A 22099-nucleotide genomic window follows, 5' to 3' on the forward strand; every position below is an offset into this window, starting at 1 on the left:
TAATTCGATAATTTATCTTAATAATAATATTAATTATAATAGCTATTTGAATTTTACCTATTATGGTGTTTAGAGTTTTAGAAGTATTTCAAATATTGAAATTACTTTATAGTTTAATAATTAATACTTAATCAAATGTATGCAAATGACAGTTTTAAAGTTGTAGTTATGTTCTTATTTTATCTTTTTTAGTTTAATAGAAATCCATTCGATAATTTTTTAAATGCAAAATTTTAAAACATTTTTTCGTTTTCCAATGTCGCCACCATTATTAATCGAACAGACGGTCTTCTTCCGACGAGAACGACGAACAACTATTTGAGGTTAATATTAATTGTCATTTTAAATAACCCGGATAAAGTTTTACAGCGGATACACGCTAGCAGTGTTTGCAAGTGTATTATTGGTAAAGATGTTAATAATAATTGTCATTTAAAATAACCCGGATCAAGTTTTACAGTGGATACACGCTAGCAGTGTATGTTAGAATTTACGAGGAATACCAGGGACTATAATATTTGGTATTAAAAGTTATATCAGTTTGGCTGACACATTGTTGGACCATATCACCTGGTTAAAATATCATGGATTATCTTCCTATTTCCCTGTTTGTGTATTAAAGATATTTATTTGGCGTAAGATTATTTCCCTCAGGATCATTTGTACGAATTTCTACAAAGCCTTTTAATAACAGTCACGATTTTTCATATATTAACTGCTATAAAAAGGCTTATTTTGGTGTCACTAGAAAAAAAAACTTCCCATTAAGTGATTCTACGTAAAATAGAAAGAACGAACGCACGTGTTTCTGTTTCAATATTATTTTACACGAATGTTTTGCGCAGTCATGGACTATTTTGTATTAAAATCATCACGTATTTCTTGTTTATAAATTATCTTCGTACGTAAGTTTAATCGTGTTGAAATAAGGACCACGAGTTCTATTAGAATTCTATACAATGAAATTATAAAGTTAGTTAAGATGATAGCTCACGTACGAAGTTTAAAGGTTTGCGTTTTTCTTGGCTAAACCGATGGCTGACGAAGAAAAATTAAAATTAATAGTGTTATCTATATTAAACCGATATCTCACCAAACTTACATGTTTTTCACATAGACTGATAGCTAACGCACTTTAATGTTAGTGTTCAGCAATTAGAAGTGTATATTTCTCTTCTTCGATTCGAACTTAATCCCATCTAGTTCTGCGATCGGCCGCTTGGTGATTTTGTGTTAACGAAGTATTTTTTCATTCGTATGGCTTCATCTGACAGTAGCTGATCATAAAGGGTAATCATATTGGGTGAGAGGGACTTTTAACCTACGACCTAGTTAATAGGTCGTGTCAGTCCTAGAGAAAGCCATAAGTACGTATTGCATAGAATGACATTTAGAAGCTATGAATTCTTCTCCAGTATAAACGAACATTACACGTGTGCGACAACACGCATCGAGTAAAAGTGATTTATCTGCTATACGTTGTTAGTTTTATTGAAGATAAAACTATATTTATGTACGACGTCAAACCTCGAGAGGTCCATGTAAAGTTATTTATCTGCTATACGTTGTTAGTTTTATTGAAGATAAAACTATATTTATGTACGACGTCAAACCTCGAGAGGTCCATGTAAAAGCGATTTATCTGCTATACGTTGTTAGTTTTATTAAAGATAAAACTATATTTATGTACGACGTCAAACCTCGAGAGGTCCATGTAAAGTTATTTATCTGTTATACGTTGTTAGTTTTATTGAAGATAAAACTATATTTATGTACGACGTCAAACCTCGAGAGGTCCATGTAAAAGTTATTTATCTGCTATACGTTGTTAGTTTTATTGAAGATAAAACTATATTTATGTACGACGTCAAACCTCGAGAGGTCCATGTAAAAGCGATTTATCTGCTATACGTTGTTAGTTTTATTAAAGATAAAACTATATTTATGTACGACGTCAAACCTCGAGAGGTCCATGTAAAGAGTTATTTATCTGCTATACGTTGTTAGTTTTATTGAAGATAAAACTATATTTATGTACGACGTCAAACCTCGAGAGGTCCATGTAAAAGTTATTTATCTGCTATACGTTGTTAGTTTTATTGAAGATAAAACTATATTTATGTACGACGTCAAACCTCAAGAGGTCCATGTAAAAGTTATTTATCTGCTATACGTTGTTAGTTTTAATGAAGATAAAACTATATTTATGTACGACGTCAAACCTCGAGAGGTCCATGTAAAAGTTATTTATCTGCTATACGTTGTTAGTTTTATTGGAGATGAAACTATATTTATGTACGACGTCAAATCTTGAGAGGTCCATGCAAAAGTGATTTATCTGCTATACGTTATAAGTTTTAGTGGAGATGAAACTATATTTTATCTACGACGTCAAACCTCGAGAGGTCCATGTAAAAGTGAATTCTCTGCTATACGTTGTTAGTTTCATTGGAGATGAAACCATATTTCAAGTACGACCCAAACTTTGAGTAGCCCCTGTAAAGGTGATTTCTTTGCTCTGCTTGTTCAGGTGGTGAAAAGGGAAATAAATTAACCTGGATGTTTTAAACTTACTTTAGTGAATAGAATTGTTCAGAATCAGTTCTGCATGTAAGTACCGACTGTCACCAAGATTACCATGATTTAGTTTATCAGTTCTGCATGTAAGTACCGACCATCACCAAGATTACCATGATTCAGTTTATCAGTTTTGCATGTAAGTACCGACTGTCACCAAGATCACCATGATTTAGTTTATCAATTCTGCATGTAAGTACCGACTGTCACCAAGATTACCATGATTTAGTCCATCAGTTCTGCATGTAAGTACCGACTGTCACCAAGATTACTATGATTTAGTTTATGAGTTCTGCATGTAAGTACCGACTGTCACCAAGATTACCATGATTTAGTTTATCAGTTCTGCATGTAAGTACCGACTGTCACCAAGATTACCATGATATTGTTTATCAGTTCTGCATGTAAGTACCGGCTGTCACCAAGATTACCATGATTTAGTTTATCAGTTCTGCATGTAAGTACCGACTGTCACCAAGATTACCATGATTCAGTTTATCAGTTCTGCATGCAGAAGTACCGACTGTCACCAAGATTACCATGATTTAGTCCATCAGTTCTACATGTAAGTACCGACTGTCACCAAGATTACTATGATTTAGTTTATGAGTTCTGCATGTAAGTACCGACTGTCACCAAGATTACCATGATTTAGTTTATCAGTTCTGCATGTAAGTACCGACTGTCACCAAGATTACCATGATATTGTTTATCAGTTCTGCATGTAAGTACCGGCTGTCACCAAGATTACCATGATTTAGTTTATCAGTTCTGCATGTAAGTACCGACTGTTACCAAGATTACCATGATTTAGTTTATTAGTTCTGCATGTAAGTACCGACTGTCACCAAGATTACCATGATTTAGTCTCTCAGAGTTTGTCGAACATTATGTTTTTAAATATTAATTAATTAATTAATTCCACACATTCTGTGGCTTCAATTGACACTATTAACGGAGACTTACTGACAAGGAATGATAAAACTGTGTTACAGAATAGTTTCCTTTCACATATTTTTGTGCTAAATTCTCTTTGTGATTAATTTCACCTAAAACATTGTTTCTAGGCCTTTACGTTATTCTGTGGACTTGGGATCAACAACACCCTCATGTATAGTGAGCTGGAAAAAGCTATGGCTCGTCAGAAAGTTGCGATTGAGGTGAGTGTTAATGATTTCTATTTGTGGTATATATAGTTTTGTCAAATATTTAAACGTTTACCCTCTGTAAAACCTAGCTTACCTATTTTAAGTTATCTCTTATCGTGCTGGTGTATTCCCCAAAGATATCAAGATAATTATTTTCATTAAGCCTAACTTGATTATTCTGTTACAGGTTATCCCTTATCATGCTACTATATTCTCAGATAATATTAAGATAGTTTGTTATTAAGCCTAACGTGATTATTCTGTTGCAGGTTATCTCTTATCATGCTACTATATCCTCAGATAATATTAAGATAGTTTGGTATTAAGCCTAACTTGATTATTCTGTTACAGGTTATCTCTTATCATGCTACTTTATCCTCCGATAATATCAAGATAGTTTGTTATTAAGCCTAACTTGAGTATTCTGTTACAGGTTATTTCTTATCATGCTACGGCAACTCCCAAAGATATCAAGAAATACTTGGTAAGATTAAGCGTATTTCTTTACGTTTCCATTCAGTAATAACATGCACATTGAGGTTTTTGAAGTAAACTTGTGTCACAATATTATTGATTGTCAACAGAATATGAAATAACTTTAAAATGAGAGTAATATTTGTTTCTGTGTATATGAGACGTTAGAATGTAGATGTCAAGAAATAACTAAAGTAGTAGAACAAATGTTTTACATTTCACTCAAACAGTGAAACTCGTCTTTATTACCATATTATTGTTGTTTAAAGTTCTATAGGAAAGCTGAGGAGAGAGGTATAAGAGACAAATGGTACATAAAAGGTATCACTTATTCGTATCAAAGTTAATTTCAACGGAGTTACAGTTACATGTTGATATCTTGCACCGTAAAGTACAAGCAGGAAAACTATGCCCAGTAGTGGTAGTGTTGTTTCAGTCATGGTTCTCAAGAGTGAAATATCTTCGAGGACAAGCGTGTAGAAATCAGAGTTTTGTCTGGCCAAGGATATTCCATGGGAAAATATTGTGGCAATACTTTTGGTAAGAACTTTTTTAAGACTTTCAAACTGGCGCTGCCATTAATAGAAGTGGTCAAAGTGGAATACTGGAACTCTTCTAAAGCAAACTGAAGTATCTAAGGATGTGTTATTTACTGGATAGACAAAGGTCTAGTTTAGATACTGCCTACAACCTCATTGTAAATACTGGTGTAAATGTTATATGGAGTAGAACAAATTACCTATTAGCATGAAATGGTCTCACTTTGTGTATAACTGCTCGAAAAACCCTGATGAGAAGAGGTAAGTGAGACAAAAGGTTGAAATGGACATTGGATAAATTAATCCACTCGTAATCAATGTACAACATCTATAGTGAAACATGATGGAGAATTAATACAAGTCTGACATTATCGGTGATCTAACAAAATTGATAGCACACTAGCTGCTGATGGGTACAGGTAGATTCTAATCTCAAGAAGCACTGTTCATCAGATGAGAATTCACGTTCCAGGAATAAGGTGATTTCAAGCATACAGTAAATGTGGTGAAACAATATCTTAGTCTGTACAAAGCCCTGATATAAACATTCTTAGGGATACACGGATTTATGTAAAAGTGGGAAAAGTAATTAAGTCAACCGGTAGAAATATGAGATGTACTACAAGGCGTGAGGAACAATATATGAGATGTACTACAAGGCGTGAGGAACAACATATGAGATGTACTACAAGGCGTGAGGAACAATATATGAGATGTACTACAAGGCGTGAGGAACAATATATGAGATGTACCACAAGGCGTGAGGAACAATGTATGAGATGTACTACAAGGCGTGAGGAACAATGTATGAGATGTACTACAAGGCGTGAGGAACAATATATGAGATGTACTACAAGGCGTGAGGAACAATATATGAGATGTACTACAAGGCGTGAGGGATAATGTATGAAATGTACTACAAGGCGTGAGGAACAATGTATGAAATGTACTACAAGGCGTGAGGAACAATATATGAGATGTACTACAAGGCGTGAGGAACAATATATGAGATGTACTACAAGGCGTGAGGAACAATATATGAGATGTACTACAAGGAGTGAGGGACAATGTATGAGAAAATGTACTACAAGGCGTGAGGAACAATATATGAGATGTACTACAAGGCGTGAGGAACAATATATGAGATGTACTACAAGGCGTGAGGAACAATATATGAGATGTACTCACAAGGCGTGAGGGACAATGTATGAAAATGTACTACAAGGCGTGAGGAACAATATATGAGATGTACTACAAGGCGTGAGGAACAATATATGAGATGTACCACTACAAGGCGTGAGGAACAATATATAAGATGTACTACAAGGCGTGAGGAACAATATATGAGATGTACTACAAGGCGTGAGGAACAATGTATGAGATGTACTACAAGGCGTGAGGAACAATATATGAGATGTACTACAAGACGTGAGGAACAATATATGAGATGTACTACAAGGCATGAGGAACAATATATGAGATGTACTACAAGGCGTGAGAAACAATATATGAGATGTACTACAAGGCGTGAGGAACAATATATGAGATGTACTACAAGGCGTGAGGGACAATGTATGAAATGTACTACAAGGCGTGAGGAACAATATATGAGATGTACTACAAGGCGTGAGGAACAATATATGAGATGTACTACAAGGCGTGAGGAACAATATATGAGATGTACTACAAGGCGTGAGGGACAATGTATGAAATGTAGTACAAGACGTGAGGAACAATATATGAGATGTACTACAAGGCATGAGGAACAATATATGAGATGTACTACAAGGCGTGAGGAACAATATATAAGATGTACTACAAGGCGTGAGGAACAATATATGAGATGTACTACAAGGCGTGAGGAACAATGTATGAGATGTACTACAAGGCGTGAGGAACAATATATGAGATGTACTACAAGGCGTGAGAAACATTGTATGAGATGTACTACAAGGCGTGAGGAACAATATATGAGATGTACTACAAGGCGTGAGGAACAATATATTATATGTACTACAAGGCGAGAAACAATGTATGAGATGTACTACAAGACGTGATGAACAATATATGAGATGTACTACAAGACGTGATGAACAATATATGAGATGTACTACAAGACGTGATGAACAATATATGAGGTGTACTACAAGACGTGATGAACAATATATGAGATGTACTACAAGACGTGATGAACAATATATGAGATGTACTACAAGACGTGATGAACAATATCGTACATTGTATGGTGGCGTGAAAACTGTTGTGAAACGTTGTTACTTATTCTCCATGATATTGTTTTGTAACATTAATAAATCCATCAGCTAGTTACTCTTAACCATTGTAACACTTGCGTGTTTCAATAATTATTTATATCAGTGTTTATATATTCATAAATATTAAATATCCAGGTTCCAGTTTACAAATATTTTTTTCTAAAAGTTAAACTGTATGTCGCTGAACGATAAATACGACCTAGAAGTAAGTAAATACAAAATCACAGAGTCGGTTGTGTTAAGCCTTGTTTGTTTACCATCCACTGATTTATACCTAAAATTATTAAGCCTAACCGAAAATGAAAGTTACTAACTTCTATCAAGAATGAAAGTCTTGATTTTATGTTTTTAGTTTAGGAAAGAGCAACTTTTTTCAACCAATGTTTTATAAAATTTGTTCTCTCCAGCACAAAACTAATTAAGGTATTATTTGTCGTAAGAAACATTATTAAGGCATTGCAAAGGACTTGCTAAGCCTCATAGCATTTAGTTATCTCAGTGCCTATAAATCCAGTCGACTGCTTAACAGCTTAGAGTTTATTAAAACAAATGTTTTGTAACAGTGGGAGTGTATGATAACATATTTGCACACGAGAGGGTGCTTTAGACACATGCCCTAATTGTGCAACAGCGAATGATTTTGTAAAACAACCTAGTACCAGTGAGGAACATTTGGACGATCAGTGTCAGACGAATTAAAACTTGGGACAGTACGTTTTGTCACGTGTTTTCTCTGGTATGATCAGATATTCTGAATGTATTTTTTACAACTGTTACGAAAACCGAAACACTTCTCATAATGGTCACGTGAATGAAGCCGAAATTGTTTATGACATTAACATAATAAAAAAATCGAAATATAACTGAAACTGTTTGTGATAGTCACGTAACAAAAAAAAAATCATTTTGTATAATAGCCACGTGAATATAGCTGAAATTTTGTTTATGATAGTCACGTGACAAAAATAGTTTATTATAATAATTGTCTATCTTTAACGTAAACTTCTGTTTTATTATTAGACAACACAAAGAAAGTATTATTACAATGGATGTAAAAACTCTCATCACTAACACATGTTATCTAGTTTCAACACTGATGTTTTATTGGTTAGGTTTATTCCTTAAAATAGTCGAAGTTGGTATAGATTAACTGGTTAACCATAAAGATATATACAGTTCATTTTAATGTTGCATTGATTCTAAGCATTAACCGAACCTACTAACGTGTTCTGTGTTATCTAATGAAAATATCACTTTGCCGCTAAATAACCAGGACCGTCAGGTGGCGCAGGTGAGCAGCTGGCAACTGAGAAGTACGAAGTTTGATGACTTCTCTTTGACATCAGATGAGATGGTGATAGCAGCTATCCAGATGTTCGAGGACTTGGATCTCTTATCAAAGTTCAATATTGACGAGACAGTGAGTGTCAGAACACTAGTAGTTCGATAAAGATAGCCCTTCACTAGTACAGTGGTATGTCTCCGGAATTATAACGCTAAAATCAGAGGTTCGATTCCCTCAGTGGGCTCAGCAGATAGCCCGATGTGGCTTTGTTATAAGAAAACACAAACACAAACTCGATAAAGATGAAGTTTTATGTTGTGTGGAATCTAGAAAGCAAAGAAGACAAAAGGAGTTGTGGTTTAGTAACAACTGCTCTGAAAAAATGTGAAGTGAAATACTTGCAATTGGGTGTCATTTAATAACTGTTGCAAGGAAATATTCTAATGTAAGGTACTTACAGTTGTGTGTAATCTAATAACTGTTGTTAAGGAACATTGTAATGTCTGATACGTGCAGTTGGGTGTAATTTAAAGCTGTTGTTAAGGAACAGTGTAATGTCAGTTACTTACAGTTTGGTGTAATTTAACAACTGTTATTAAGAAACATTGTAATGTAAGATATTGACAGTAGGGTCTGATGTAATAACTCTTGTTAGAAGACATTGTAATGTCAGTACAGTTTGGTGTAATTTAATAACTGTTATTAAGAAACATTGTAATATAAGATATTGACAGTAGGGTCTGATGTAATAACACTTGTTAGAAGACATTGTAATGTCAGTACAGTTTGGTGTAATTTAATAACTGTTATTAAGAAACATTGTAATGTAAGATATTGACAGTAAAGTCTGATGTAATAACTGTTGTTAGAAGACATTGTAATGTCAGTACAGTTTGGTGTAATTTAATAACTGTTATTAAGAAACATTGTAATATAAGATACTGACAGTAGGGTGTAATGTAATAACTGTTGTTAGAAGACATTGTAATGTCAGATACAGTTTCCTGTAATTTAATAACTGTTATTAAGAAACATTGTAATATAAGATACTGACAGTAAGGTGTAATGTAATAACTGTTGTTAGAAGACATTGTAATTTCAGATACAGTTTGGTTTAATTTAATAACTGTTGTTAGAAGACATTGTAATGTCAGTTACTTACAGTTTGGTGTAATTTAATAACTGTTATTAAGAAACATTGTAATATAAGATACTGACAGTAGGGTGTAATGTAATAACTGTTGTTAGAAGACATTGTAATGTCAGTTACTTATAGTTTGGTGTAATTTAATAACTGTTATTAAGAAACATTGTAATGTAAGATACTGACAGTAGGGTGTAATGTAATAACTGTTGTTAGAAGACACTGTAATGTAAGATACTGACAGTAGGGTGTAATTTAATAACTGTTATTAAGAAACATTGTAATGTAAGATACTGACAGTTGGTTGTAATTTAATAAGTGTTGTTAGAAGACACTGTAATGTCAGTTTGACGTAAGTTAACAAATGTTACTAGGAGACACTCTACTGTTAGTTGGATCTAAGCTAATAACTGTTAGTAGGAGACACTGTTATTTGGATGTAAGTTAACAACTGTTACTAGGAGACACTAATGTTAGTTGGATGTAAGTTAACAACTGTTACTAGGAGACACTGTTAGTTGGATGTAAGTTAACAACTGTTAGTAGGAAACACTCCAATGTCAGTTGGATGTAAGTTAATAACTGTTAGTAGGAAACACTCCAATGTCAGTTGGATGTAAGTTAACAACTGTTACTAGGAGACACTCGAATGTTAGTTGGATGTAAGTTAACAACTGTTAGTAGGAAACACTCCAATGTCAGTTGGATGTAAGTTAATAACTGTTAGTAGGAAACACTCCAATGTCAGTTGGATGTAAGTTAATAACTGTTAGTAGGAGACACTCTAATGTTAGTTGGATGTAAGTTAATAACTGTTAGTACGAGACACTCTACTGTTAGATGCATGTAAGTTAATAACTGTTACTAGAAACACTCTGATGTTAGTTGCATGTAAGTTAATAACTGTAAGTAGAAGACACTATAATGTTAATTGGATGTAAGTTAACAACTGTTATTAGGAGACACTCTAATGTTAGTTGGATGTAAGTTAATAACTGTTAGTACGGAACACTCTACTGTTAGTTGGATGTAAGTTAATAAATGTTATTAGAGACACTATGATGTTAATTGGATGTAAGTTTATAACTGTTACTGGAGACATTCAGATGTTAGTTGGATGTAAGTTAACAACTGTTACTAGGAGACACTCTAATATTAGTTGGATGTAAGTTATTAACTGTTAGTAGGAGACACTCTAATGTTAGTTGGATGTAAGTTAATAACTGTTACTATGGGATACTCTAATGTTAGATGTATGTAAGTTAATAACTGTTACTGGAGACACTCTGGTGTTAGTTGGATGTAAGTTTATGACTGTTACTAGACACTCTGGTGTTAGTTGGATGTAAGTTTATAACTGTTACTGGAGACACTCAGATGTTAGTTGGATGTAAGTTAACAACTGTTACTAGGAGACACTCTAATATTAGTTGGATGTAAGTTAATAACTGTTACTAGAAACACTCTGATGTTAGTTGCATGTAAGTTAATAACTGTTAGTAGGAGACGCTCTAATGTTAGTTGGATGTAAGTTATTAACTGTTAGTAGGAGACACTCTAATGTTAGTTGGATGTAAGTTAATAACTGTTACTATGGGATACTCTAATGTTAGATGTATGTAAGTTAATAACTGTTACTGGAGACACTCTGATGTTAGTTGTATGTAAGTTTATAACTGTTACTATGGGATACTCTAATGTTAGATGTATGTAAGTTAATAACTGTTACTGGAGACACTCTGATGTTAGTTGTATGTAAGTTTATAACTGTTACTGGAGACACTCTGATGTTAGTTGCATGTAAGTTATTAACTGTTACGAGACACTCTTATGTTAGTTGGATGTAAGTTTATAACTGTTACTGGAGACACTGAAGTTAGTTGGATGTAAGTTTATAACTGTTACTGGAGACACTCTGATGTTAGTTGGATGTAAGTATATAACTGTTACTGGAGACACTAATGTTAGTTAAATGTAAGTTTATAACTGTTACTGGAGACACTCTGATGTTAGATGGATGTAAGTTTATAACTGTTACTAGACACTCTGATGTTAGTTGGATGTAAGTTTATAACTGTTAGTGGAGACACTCTGCTGTTAGTTGGATGTAAGTTATAAACTGTTACTAGACACTCTGATGTTAGTTGGATGTAAGTTTATAACTGTTACTAGAGACTCTTATGTTAGTTGGATGTAAGTTTATAACTGTTACTGGAGACACTGAAGTTAGTTGGATGTAAGTTTATAACTGTTACTGGAGACACTCTGATGTTAGTTGGATGTAAGTTTATAACTGTTACTGGAGACACTCTGATGTTAGTTGCATGTAAGTTAATAACTGTTACTGGAGACGCTCTGATGTTAGATGGATGTAAGTTTATAACTGTTACTAGACGCTCTGATGTTAGATGGATGTAAGTTTATAACTGTTACTAGACACTCTGATGTTAGTTGTATGTAAGTTTATAACTGTTACTGGAGACACTCTGATGTTAGTTGCATGTAAGTTATTAACTGTTACGAGACACTCTTATGTTAGTTGGATGTAAGTTTATAACTGTTACTAGAGACTCTTATGTTAGTTGGATGTAAGTTTATAACTGTTACTGGAGACACTGAAGTTAGTTGGATGTAAGTTTATAACTGTTACTTGAGACACTCTGATGTTAGTTGGATGTAAGTATATAACTGTTACTGGAGACACTAATGTTAGTTAAATGTAAGTTTATAACTGTTACTGGAGACACTCTGATGTTAGATGGATGTAAGTTTATAACTGTTACTAGACACTCTGATGTTAGTTGGATGTAAGTTTATAACTGTTAGTGGAGACACTCTGCTGTTAGTTGGATGTAAGTTATAAACTGTTACTAGACACTCTGATGTTAGTTGGATGTAAGTTTATAACTGTTACTAGAGACTCTTATGTTAGTTGGATGTAAGTTTATAACTGTTACTGGAGACACTGAAGTTAGTTGGATGTAAGTTTATAACTGTTACTGGAGACACTCTGATGTTAGTTGGATGTAAGTTTATAACTGTTACTGGAGACGCTCTGATGTTAGATGGATGTAAGTTAATAACTGTTACTGGAGACGCTCTGATGTTAGATGGATGTAAGTTTATAACTGTTACTAGACGCTCTGATGTTAGATGGATGTAAGTTTATAACTGTTACTAGACACTCTGATGTTAGTTGTATGTAAGTTTATAACTGTTACTGGAGACACTCTGATGTTAGTTGCATGTAAGTTATTAACTGTTACGAGACACTCTTATGTTAGTTGGATGTAAGTTTATAACTGTTACTAGAGACTCTTATGTTAGTTGGATGTAAGTTTATAACTGTTAGTGGAGACACTCTGATGTTAGTTGGATGTAAGTTTATAACTGTTACTGGAGACACTCTGATGTTAGTTGCATGTAAGTATATAACTGTTACTGGAGACACTAATGTTAGTTAAATGTAAGTTAATAACTGTTACTGGAGACGCTCTGATGTTAGATGGATGTAAGTTTATAACTGTTACTAGACACTCTGATGTTAGTTGGATGTAAGTTTATAACTGTTAGTGGAGACACTCTGCTGTTAGTTGGATGTAAGTTATAAACTGTTACTAGACACTCTGATGTTAGTTGGATGTAAGTTTATAACTGTTACTAGAGACTCTTATGTTAGTTGGATGTAAGTTTATAACTGTTACTGGAGACACTGAAGTTAGTTGGATGTAAGTTTATAACTGTTACTGGAGACACTCTGATGTTAGTTGGATGTAAGTATATAACTGTTACTGGAGACACTATTGTTAGTTAAATGTAAGTTTATAACTGTTACTGGAGATACTCTGATGTTAGTTGGATGTAAGTTAATAACTGTTACTAGACATTCTGATGTTAGTTGGATGTAAGTTATTAACTGTTACTAGACACTCTGATGTTAGTTGGATGTAAGTTTATAACTGTTACTGGAGACACTCTGAAGTTAGTTGGATGTAAGTTTATAACTGTTACTGGAGATACTCTGGTGTTTGTTGGATGTAAGTTTATAACTGTTACTGAAGACACTCTGGTGTTAGTTGGATGTAGGTTTATAACTGTTACTGGAGACACTTTGGTGTTAGTTGGATGTAAGTTTATAACTGTGACTGGAGACACTCTGGTGTTAGTTGGATGTAAGTTTGTAACTGTTACTAGAAACTCTGATGTTAGTTAGATGTAAGTTTATAACTGTTACTAGAGACTCTGATGTTAGTTGGATGTAAGTTTATAACTGTTACTAGGAGACACTCTGATGTTAGTTGGATGTAAGTTATAAACTGTTACTAGATGCCTTGTGTTAGTTGGATGTAGGTTTATAACTGTTACTGGAGACACTCTGGTGTTATTTGGATGTAAATTTATGACTGTTACTGGAGGCACTCTGGTGTTAGTTGGATGTAAGTTTATAACTGTTACTGGAGACACTCTGGTGTTAGTTGGATGTAAGTTTATAGCTGTTACTGAAGACACTCTGATATTAGTTGGATGTAAGTTAATAACTGTTACTGGAGACACTGATGTTAGATGGATGTAAGTTTATAACTGTTACTGGAGACACTCTGATGTTATTTGGATGTAAGTTTATAACTGTTACTAGGAGACACTCTAATGTTAGTTGGATGTAAGTTAACAACTGTTGGTAGGAGACACTCTAATGTTTGTTAGATGTAAGTTAATAACTGTTAGTAGGAGACACTGCAATGTTAGTTGGATGTAAGTTAATAACTGTTAGTATGGGATACTCTAATGTTAGATGTATGTAAGTTAATAACTGTTACTGGAGACACTCTGGTGTTAGTTGGATGTAAGTTTATAACTGTTAGTGGAGACACTCTGATGTTAGTTGGATATAAGTTTATAACTGTTACTGGAGACACTCTGGTGTTAGTTGGATGTAAGTTATTAACTGTTACTAGACACTCTGATGTTAGTTGGATGGAAGTTTATAACTGTTACTAGACACTCTGATGTTAGTTGGATGGAAGTTTATAACTGTTAGTGGAGACACTCTGATGTTAGTTGGATGTAAGTTTATAACTGTTACTGGAGACACTCTGATGTTAGTTGGATGTAAGTTTATAACTGTTACTGGAGACGCTCTGATGTTAGATGGATGTAAGTTAATAACTGTTACTGGAGACGCTCTGATGTTAGATGGATGTAAGTTTATAACTGTTACTAGACGCTCTGATGTTAGATGGATGTAAGTTTATAACTGTTACTAGACACTCTGATGTTAGTTGTATGTAAGTTTATAACTGTTACTGGAGACACTCTGATGTTAGTTGCATGTAAGTTATTAACTGTTACGAGACACTCTTATGTTAGTTGGATGTAAGTTTATAACTGTTACTAGAGACTCTTATGTTAGTTGGATGTAAGTTTATAACTGTTACTGGAGACACTGAAGTTAGTTGGATGTAAGTTTATAACTGTTACTGGAGACACTCTGATGTTAGTTGGATGTAAGTATATAACTGTTACTGGAGACACTAATGTTAGTTAAATGTAAGTTAATAACTGTTACTGGAGACGCTCTGATGTTAGATGGATGTAAGTTTATAACTGTTACTAGACACTCTGATGTTAGTTGGATGTAAGTTTATAACTGTTAGTGGAGACACTCTGCTGTTAGTTGGATGTAAGTTATAAACTGTTACTAGACACTCTGATGTTAGTTGGATGTAAGTTTATAACTGTTACTAGAGACTCTTATGTTAGTTGGATGTAAGTTTATAACTGTTACTGGAGACACTGAAATTAGTTGGATGTAAGTTTATAACTGTTACTGGAGACACTCTGATGTTAGTTGGATGTAAGTATATAACTGTTACTGGAGACACTATTGTTAGTTAAATGTAAGTTTATAACTGTTACTGGAGATACTCTGATGTTAGTTGGATGTAAGTTAATAACTGTTACTAGACACTCTGATGTTAGTTGGATGTAAGTTATTAACTGTTACTAGACACTCTGATGTTAGTTGGATGTAAGTTTATAACTGTTACTGGAGACACTCTGAAGTTAGTTGGATGTAAGTTTATAACTGTTACTGGAGATACTCTGGTGTTTGTTGGATGTAAGTTTATAACTGTTACTGAAGACACTCTGGTGTTAGTTGGATGTAGGTTTATAACTGTTACTGGAGACACTTTGGTGTTAGTTGGATGTAAGTTTATAACTGTGACTGGAGACACTCTGGTGTTAGTTGGATGTAAGTTTGTAACTGTTACTAGAAACTCTGATGTTAGTTAGATGTAAGTTTATAACTGTTACTAGAGACTCTGATGTTAGTTGGATGTAAGTTTATAACTGTTACTAGGAGACACTCTGATGTTAGTTGGATGTAAGTTATAAACTGTTACTAGATGCTCTGGTGTTAGTTGGATGTAGGTTTATAACTGTTACTGGAGACACTCTGGTGTTATTTGGATGTAAATTTATGACTGTTACTGGAGGCACTCTGGTGTTAGTTGGATGTAAGTTTATAACTGTTACTGGAGACACTCTGGTGTTAGTTGGATGTAAGTTTATAACTGTTACTGAAGACACTCTGATATTAGTTGGATGTAAGTTAATAACTGTTACTGGAGACACTGATGTTAGATGGATGTAAGTTTATAACTGTTACTGGAGACACTCTGATGTTATTTGGATGTAAGTTTATAACTGTTACTAGGAGACACTCTAATGTTAGTTGGATGTAAGTTAACAACTGTTGGTAGGAGACACTCTAATGTTTGTTAGATGTAAGTTAATAACTGTTAGTAGGAGACACTGCAATGTTAGTTGGATGTAAGTTAATAACTGTTAGTATGGGATACTCTAATGTTAGATGTATGTAAGTTAATAACTGTTACTGGAGACACTCTGGTGTTAGTTGGATGTAAGTTTATAACTGTTAGTGGAGACACTCTGATGTTAGTTGGATATAAGTTTATAACTGTTACTGGAGACACTCTGGTGTTAGTTGGATGTAAGTTATTAACTGTTACTAGACACTCTGATGTTAGTTGGATGGAAGTTTATAACTGTTACTAGACACTCTGATGTTAGTTGGATGGAAGTTTATAACTGTTAGTGGAGACACTCTGATGTTAGTTGGATGTAAGTTTATAACTGTTAGTGGAGACACTTTAGTGTTAGTTGGATGTTTTCTACATTTTTAATACCTTGTGTTTTGACCTCCATTAATGAAGAGAAATTTACCATATTTCCATTTAACAGTAAACAAAAATATTTGAGTCACAACATTTATTTTTACATCTTCTCTGGATGTTATTATGATAAAACATGTTCCGATACATTACGTATGTGTGTTTTCACACTGTATTACAGGCACTTTGTCTGTTTCTTACAACTGTGAGAAAGAACTACCGAAATATACCCATTACCACAACTGGCGTCATGCCTTCAACGTCGCTCAGGTTTTCTTCTCAATCTTAGTGGTAGGTTTTTTTTATTTACAAAACCCAAAGTTGCTGATTTACACCATGCAAGTTCTCCAACTCTATAAGTCAGAGCATTCTTTAAATTGTAATTAGTTATATAGAAACTGATATATATAGAAAATAATATATATTATTATTAATTTACGTTTCTACAGTAATACAAATAAATAAATTACGAAGTAGTAAAGTGACTAATTTCATATTCTGACCACTCATTGTCATAATAGGAATCTAATAATAATTACACTGTACCAAGTGTGGTTTATTGAGACATTGTTATGAATTCTATTGCATTGTAAATAGTTGGTATCAACTACTTACCTAATTTCTTTTAACCTCTCACATAGTTCGTACTAACCACTTAATTAGTTTCTAGTAACCTTTCACATAGTTCGTACTAACCACTTAATTAGTTTCTAGTAACCTCTCATATAGTTTGTACTAACCACTTAATTAGTTTCTATTAACCTCTCACATAGTTTGTACCAACCACTTAATTAGTTTCTATTAACCTCTCATATAGTTTGTACTAACCACTTAATTAGTTTCTATTAATCTCTCATATACTTTGTACTAACCACTTAATTAGTTTCTATTAACCTCTCATATAGTTTGTACTAACCACTTAATTAGTTTCTATTAACCTCTCACATAGTTTGTACTAACCACTTAATTAGTTTATATTAACCTGTCACATAGTTTTTACTAATCACTTAATTAATTTCTATTAACCTCTCAAAGAGTTGGTGGTAGGTGGTGATGACTAGCAGCCTTACACTGCTAAATTAGTTACGGCTACGCAGATAGCCCTCGAGTAGCTTTGCACGAAATTCAAAACAAACAAACAAGTTTGTACTAACCAATTACTTAGTTTCTATTAATCTCTCTATTAGTTTGTATAAATTTATTACTCAGTTAATATCAGAAAATATTATAGTTTTATTTTCAGTATAAACTAGATTGCAATACTTTTACCTCAACTGGGTCTGTATGTTATATTTCAGAACTGTGGACTCAAGTCTATCCTGACAGAACTGGAAGTACTGGGAATGATGGTTGGTTGTCTGTGTCACGATCTGGACCACAGAGGAACAAATAATGCATTCCAAGAAAAGTGAGAGTTCAATTAGATTTCATTTGACGAATATAATAAACCACATAGAAATTATTGTTGACTTTGCCGTGTATATTATAATTTATTGTTTACTATGCCATCCATATTTTAATTCATTGTTTACTATACCATCTATATTTTAATGCATTGTTCACTTTGCCATCCATATTTTAATTTATTGTTTACTATGCCATCCATATTTTAATTTATTGTTTACCATGCCATCCATATTTTAATTCATTGATTACTACACTGTGCATATTTTAATTTATTGTTTACTGTGCCATTCATAATTTGCTTTATTGTTTACTATGCCATCCATATTTTAATTTATTGTTTACTATACTGTGTATATTTTAATTTATTGTTTACTATACTATGTATATTTTAATTTATTGTTCACTATACTGTGTATATTTTAATTCATTGTTTACTATACTATATATATTTTAATTTATTGTTCACTATACTGTGTATATTTTAATTCATTGTTTACTATACTATATATATTTTAATTTATTATTTACTATGTCATCTATATATTAACTTATTGTTCACTTTGCCATCCATATTTTAATTCATTGTTCACTACACCATCTATATTTATTGCACCATGCAGAAGTGGCTCAGCTTTGGCTCTCCTGTATGGAAATAAAGCAACAATGGAACAACACCACTTTAACCACGCTGTTATGATTTTATCGAGTGAAGTAAGGACTTTTTAATTTAACTATAGCAAATAATAACAAACTTATTTGTCATCACAACAAATATTAAATGTTGCTATAATATATTTATTATGTGAAATGTTATTTTACTTTCAAACCAGTGTTGCTATGGTAAATATTTGTCATAATAGAATATCGTATCCCTGTTATCTGACTTCAAGAACAGCTATAGAATCTTTCTTTTTATATCACATTATTGTTCTGTGACAAAATAATCTCTTCCAGTGCATGATTTGTTTGTAAACTATAAAAAGTATATGATCAATTATATTGTATTTATCATACGAATGCTACGAACTGCCCTTCATTGGAATATTTTGGGAACAACCTGACAACTTTCGAACACAGTATATTTTGGTTAAATATCATGTAAATGTTTACACTGAAAGCATCAGAAGCTTAAGGATATATTGGAACTTATTTCTTCTTGTGTTTTATTTGTGAAAGGGACACAACATCTTTGAATCTCTGAGTTCTGATGACTACAGCAGAGTTATGAATGTTCTGAAGAATGCCATACTGGCTACAGATCTTTCTACCTACTTCCAGTAAGAAAATCTCAAGTGTGATAGAGAAAAGGATTAGAAACCTTGTCTTTTAGTATAAATATATCTTAATAGATTCTGTTTAATTTATGTAGCAAATAGATATGAAACTAGTACAAGTATAACCATCTTCAGACAGAACAAGACTTGGATATAAAAGCATCATTGCAATGAACACATATCTCACAATTTTGGTTAAAGTTCAATTAGTTTATAAGAAGTTAAACTCTGCCTCTCATACACAGTGTATTTGTTGCTGAGTGCCAACCCCACAGTGGGCTACCTGTACTGTGCCATCATAGGTATCGAAACCTGAATCTTATCATCATAAACCTTACAAGATACAATTTAGTGATGCATATAAAGTAGAAAATATTCCACATTTGGGTAAAAATATAATTTCTCAACAGTATACAATAATTCATATTACACTTATTTTTATATATGTATCACACACCATATTGGTGAAACAACAACACTATACAATATTGTACTACCTTATATACACCTATATAGCACAGGTTACTTGTGTAACAACAACACTATACAATATTGTACTACCTTATATACACCTATATAGCACAGGTTACTTGTGTAACAACAACACTATACAATATTGTACTACCTTATATACACCTATATAGCACAGGTTACTTGTGGAACAACAATACTATACAATATTGTACTAGCTTATATACATATATATAACACAGATTACTTGTGTAACAACAATACTATACAATATTGTAGTACCTTATATACCTATATAACACAGATTACTTGTGTGGAACAACAATACTATACAATATTGTACTTGTACCTTATATACACAGATTATATACTATACAAGATTACTTACCTTATATACACAACAATGGAACAACAATACTATACAATATTGTACTACCTTATATACACCTATATAGCACAGATTACTTGTGGAACAACAATACTATACAATATTGTACTACCTTATATACACCTATATAACACAGATTACTTGTGGAACAACAATACTATACAATATTGTACTACCTTATATACACCTATATAGCTGGGTTACTTGTGGAACAACAATACTATACAATATTGTACTACCTTATATACACCTATATAGCACAGGTTACTTGTGGAACAACAATACTATACAATATTGTACTAGCTTATATACATATATATAACACAGATTACTTGTGTAACAACAATACTATACAATATTGTACTACCTTATATACACCTATATAACACAGGTTACTTGTGGAACAACAATACTATACAATATTGTACTACCTTATATACACCTATATAGCACAGGTTACTTGTGGAACAACAATACTATACAATATTGTACTACCTTATGTACACCTATATAACACAGATTACTTGTGGAACAACAATACTATACAATATTGTACTACCTTATATACACCTATATAACACAGATTACTTGCGGAACAACAATACTATACAATATTGTACCACCTTAGATACACCTATATAGCACAGGTTACTTGTGGAACAACAATACTATACAATATTGTACTGCCTTATATACACCTATATAGCACAGGTTACTTGTGGAACAACAATACTATACAATGTTGTACTACCTTATATACACCTATATAACACAGGTTACTTGTGGAACAACAATACTATACAATGTTGTACTACCTTATATACACCTATATAACACAGGTTACTTGTGGAACAACAATACTATACAATGTTGTACTACCTTATATACACCTATATAACACAGATTACTTGTGGAACAACAATACTATACAATATTGTACTACCTTATATACACCTATGTAATACAGATTACTTGTAGAACAACAATACTATACAATATTGTACTACCTTATATACACCTATATAACACAGGTTACTTGTGGAACAACAATACTATACAATGTTGTACTACCTTATATACACCTATATAACACAGGTTACTTGTGGAACAACAATACTATACAATATTGTACTACCTTATATACACCTATGTAATACAGATTACTTGTAGAACAACAATACTATACAATATTGTACTACCTTATATACACCTATATAACACAGGTTACTTGTGGAACAACAATACTATACAATATGGTACTACCTTATATACACCTATATAACACAGATTACTTGTAGAACAACAATACTATACAATATTGTACTACCTTATATACACCTATATAACACAGATTACTTGTGGAACAACAATACTATACAATATGGTACTACCTTATATACACCTATATAACACAGATTACTTGTAGAACAACAATACTATACAATGTTGTACTACCTTATATACACCTATATAACACAGATTACTTGTGGAACAACAATACTATACAATGTTGTACTACCTTATATACACCTATATAACACAGGTTACTTGTGGAACAACAATACTATACAATATTGTACTACCTTATATACACCTATGTAATACAGATTACTTGTAGAACAACAATACTATACAATATTGTACTACCTTATATACACCTATATAACACAGGTTACTTGTGGAACAACAATACTATACAATATGGTACTACCTTATATACACCTATATAACACAGATTACTTGTGGAACAACAATACTATACAATATGGTACTACCTTATATACACCTATATAACACAGGTTACTTGTGGAACAACAATACTATACAATATGGTACTACCTTATATACACCTATATAACACAGATTACTTGTCAAACAACAATACTATACAATATTGTACTACCTTATATACACCTATATAAC

The 22099-nt window shown here is 32.7% G+C and overlaps 1 protein-coding gene across 1 annotated transcript in view; it reads left to right on the plus strand.

Moving 5' to 3' along the window:
• Window positions 1-301: 301 nt before the first annotated feature.
• LOC143242922 (dual 3',5'-cyclic-AMP and -GMP phosphodiesterase 11A-like) overlaps window positions 302-22099 on the plus strand; it is a 30664-nt gene continuing 8866 nt past the window's right edge. Inside the window, 9 exon segments of the mRNA XM_076486533.1 lie at window positions 302-323; window positions 3645-3737; window positions 4159-4209; window positions 8285-8431; window positions 16818-16868; window positions 16871-16927; window positions 17935-18044; window positions 18664-18754; window positions 19220-19320. Coding sequence (XP_076342648.1) covers window positions 3687-3737; window positions 4159-4209; window positions 8285-8431; window positions 16818-16868; window positions 16871-16927; window positions 17935-18044; window positions 18664-18754; window positions 19220-19320 — 659 coding nt within the window. The 5' untranslated portion in view covers window positions 302-323; window positions 3645-3686.

This window comes from Tachypleus tridentatus, unplaced genomic scaffold (assembly GCF_004210375.1).
Source record: "Tachypleus tridentatus isolate NWPU-2018 unplaced genomic scaffold, ASM421037v1 Hic_cluster_2, whole genome shotgun sequence".
In the NCBI taxonomy this organism is placed as follows: Eukaryota; Metazoa; Arthropoda; class Merostomata; order Xiphosura; family Limulidae; genus Tachypleus; species Tachypleus tridentatus.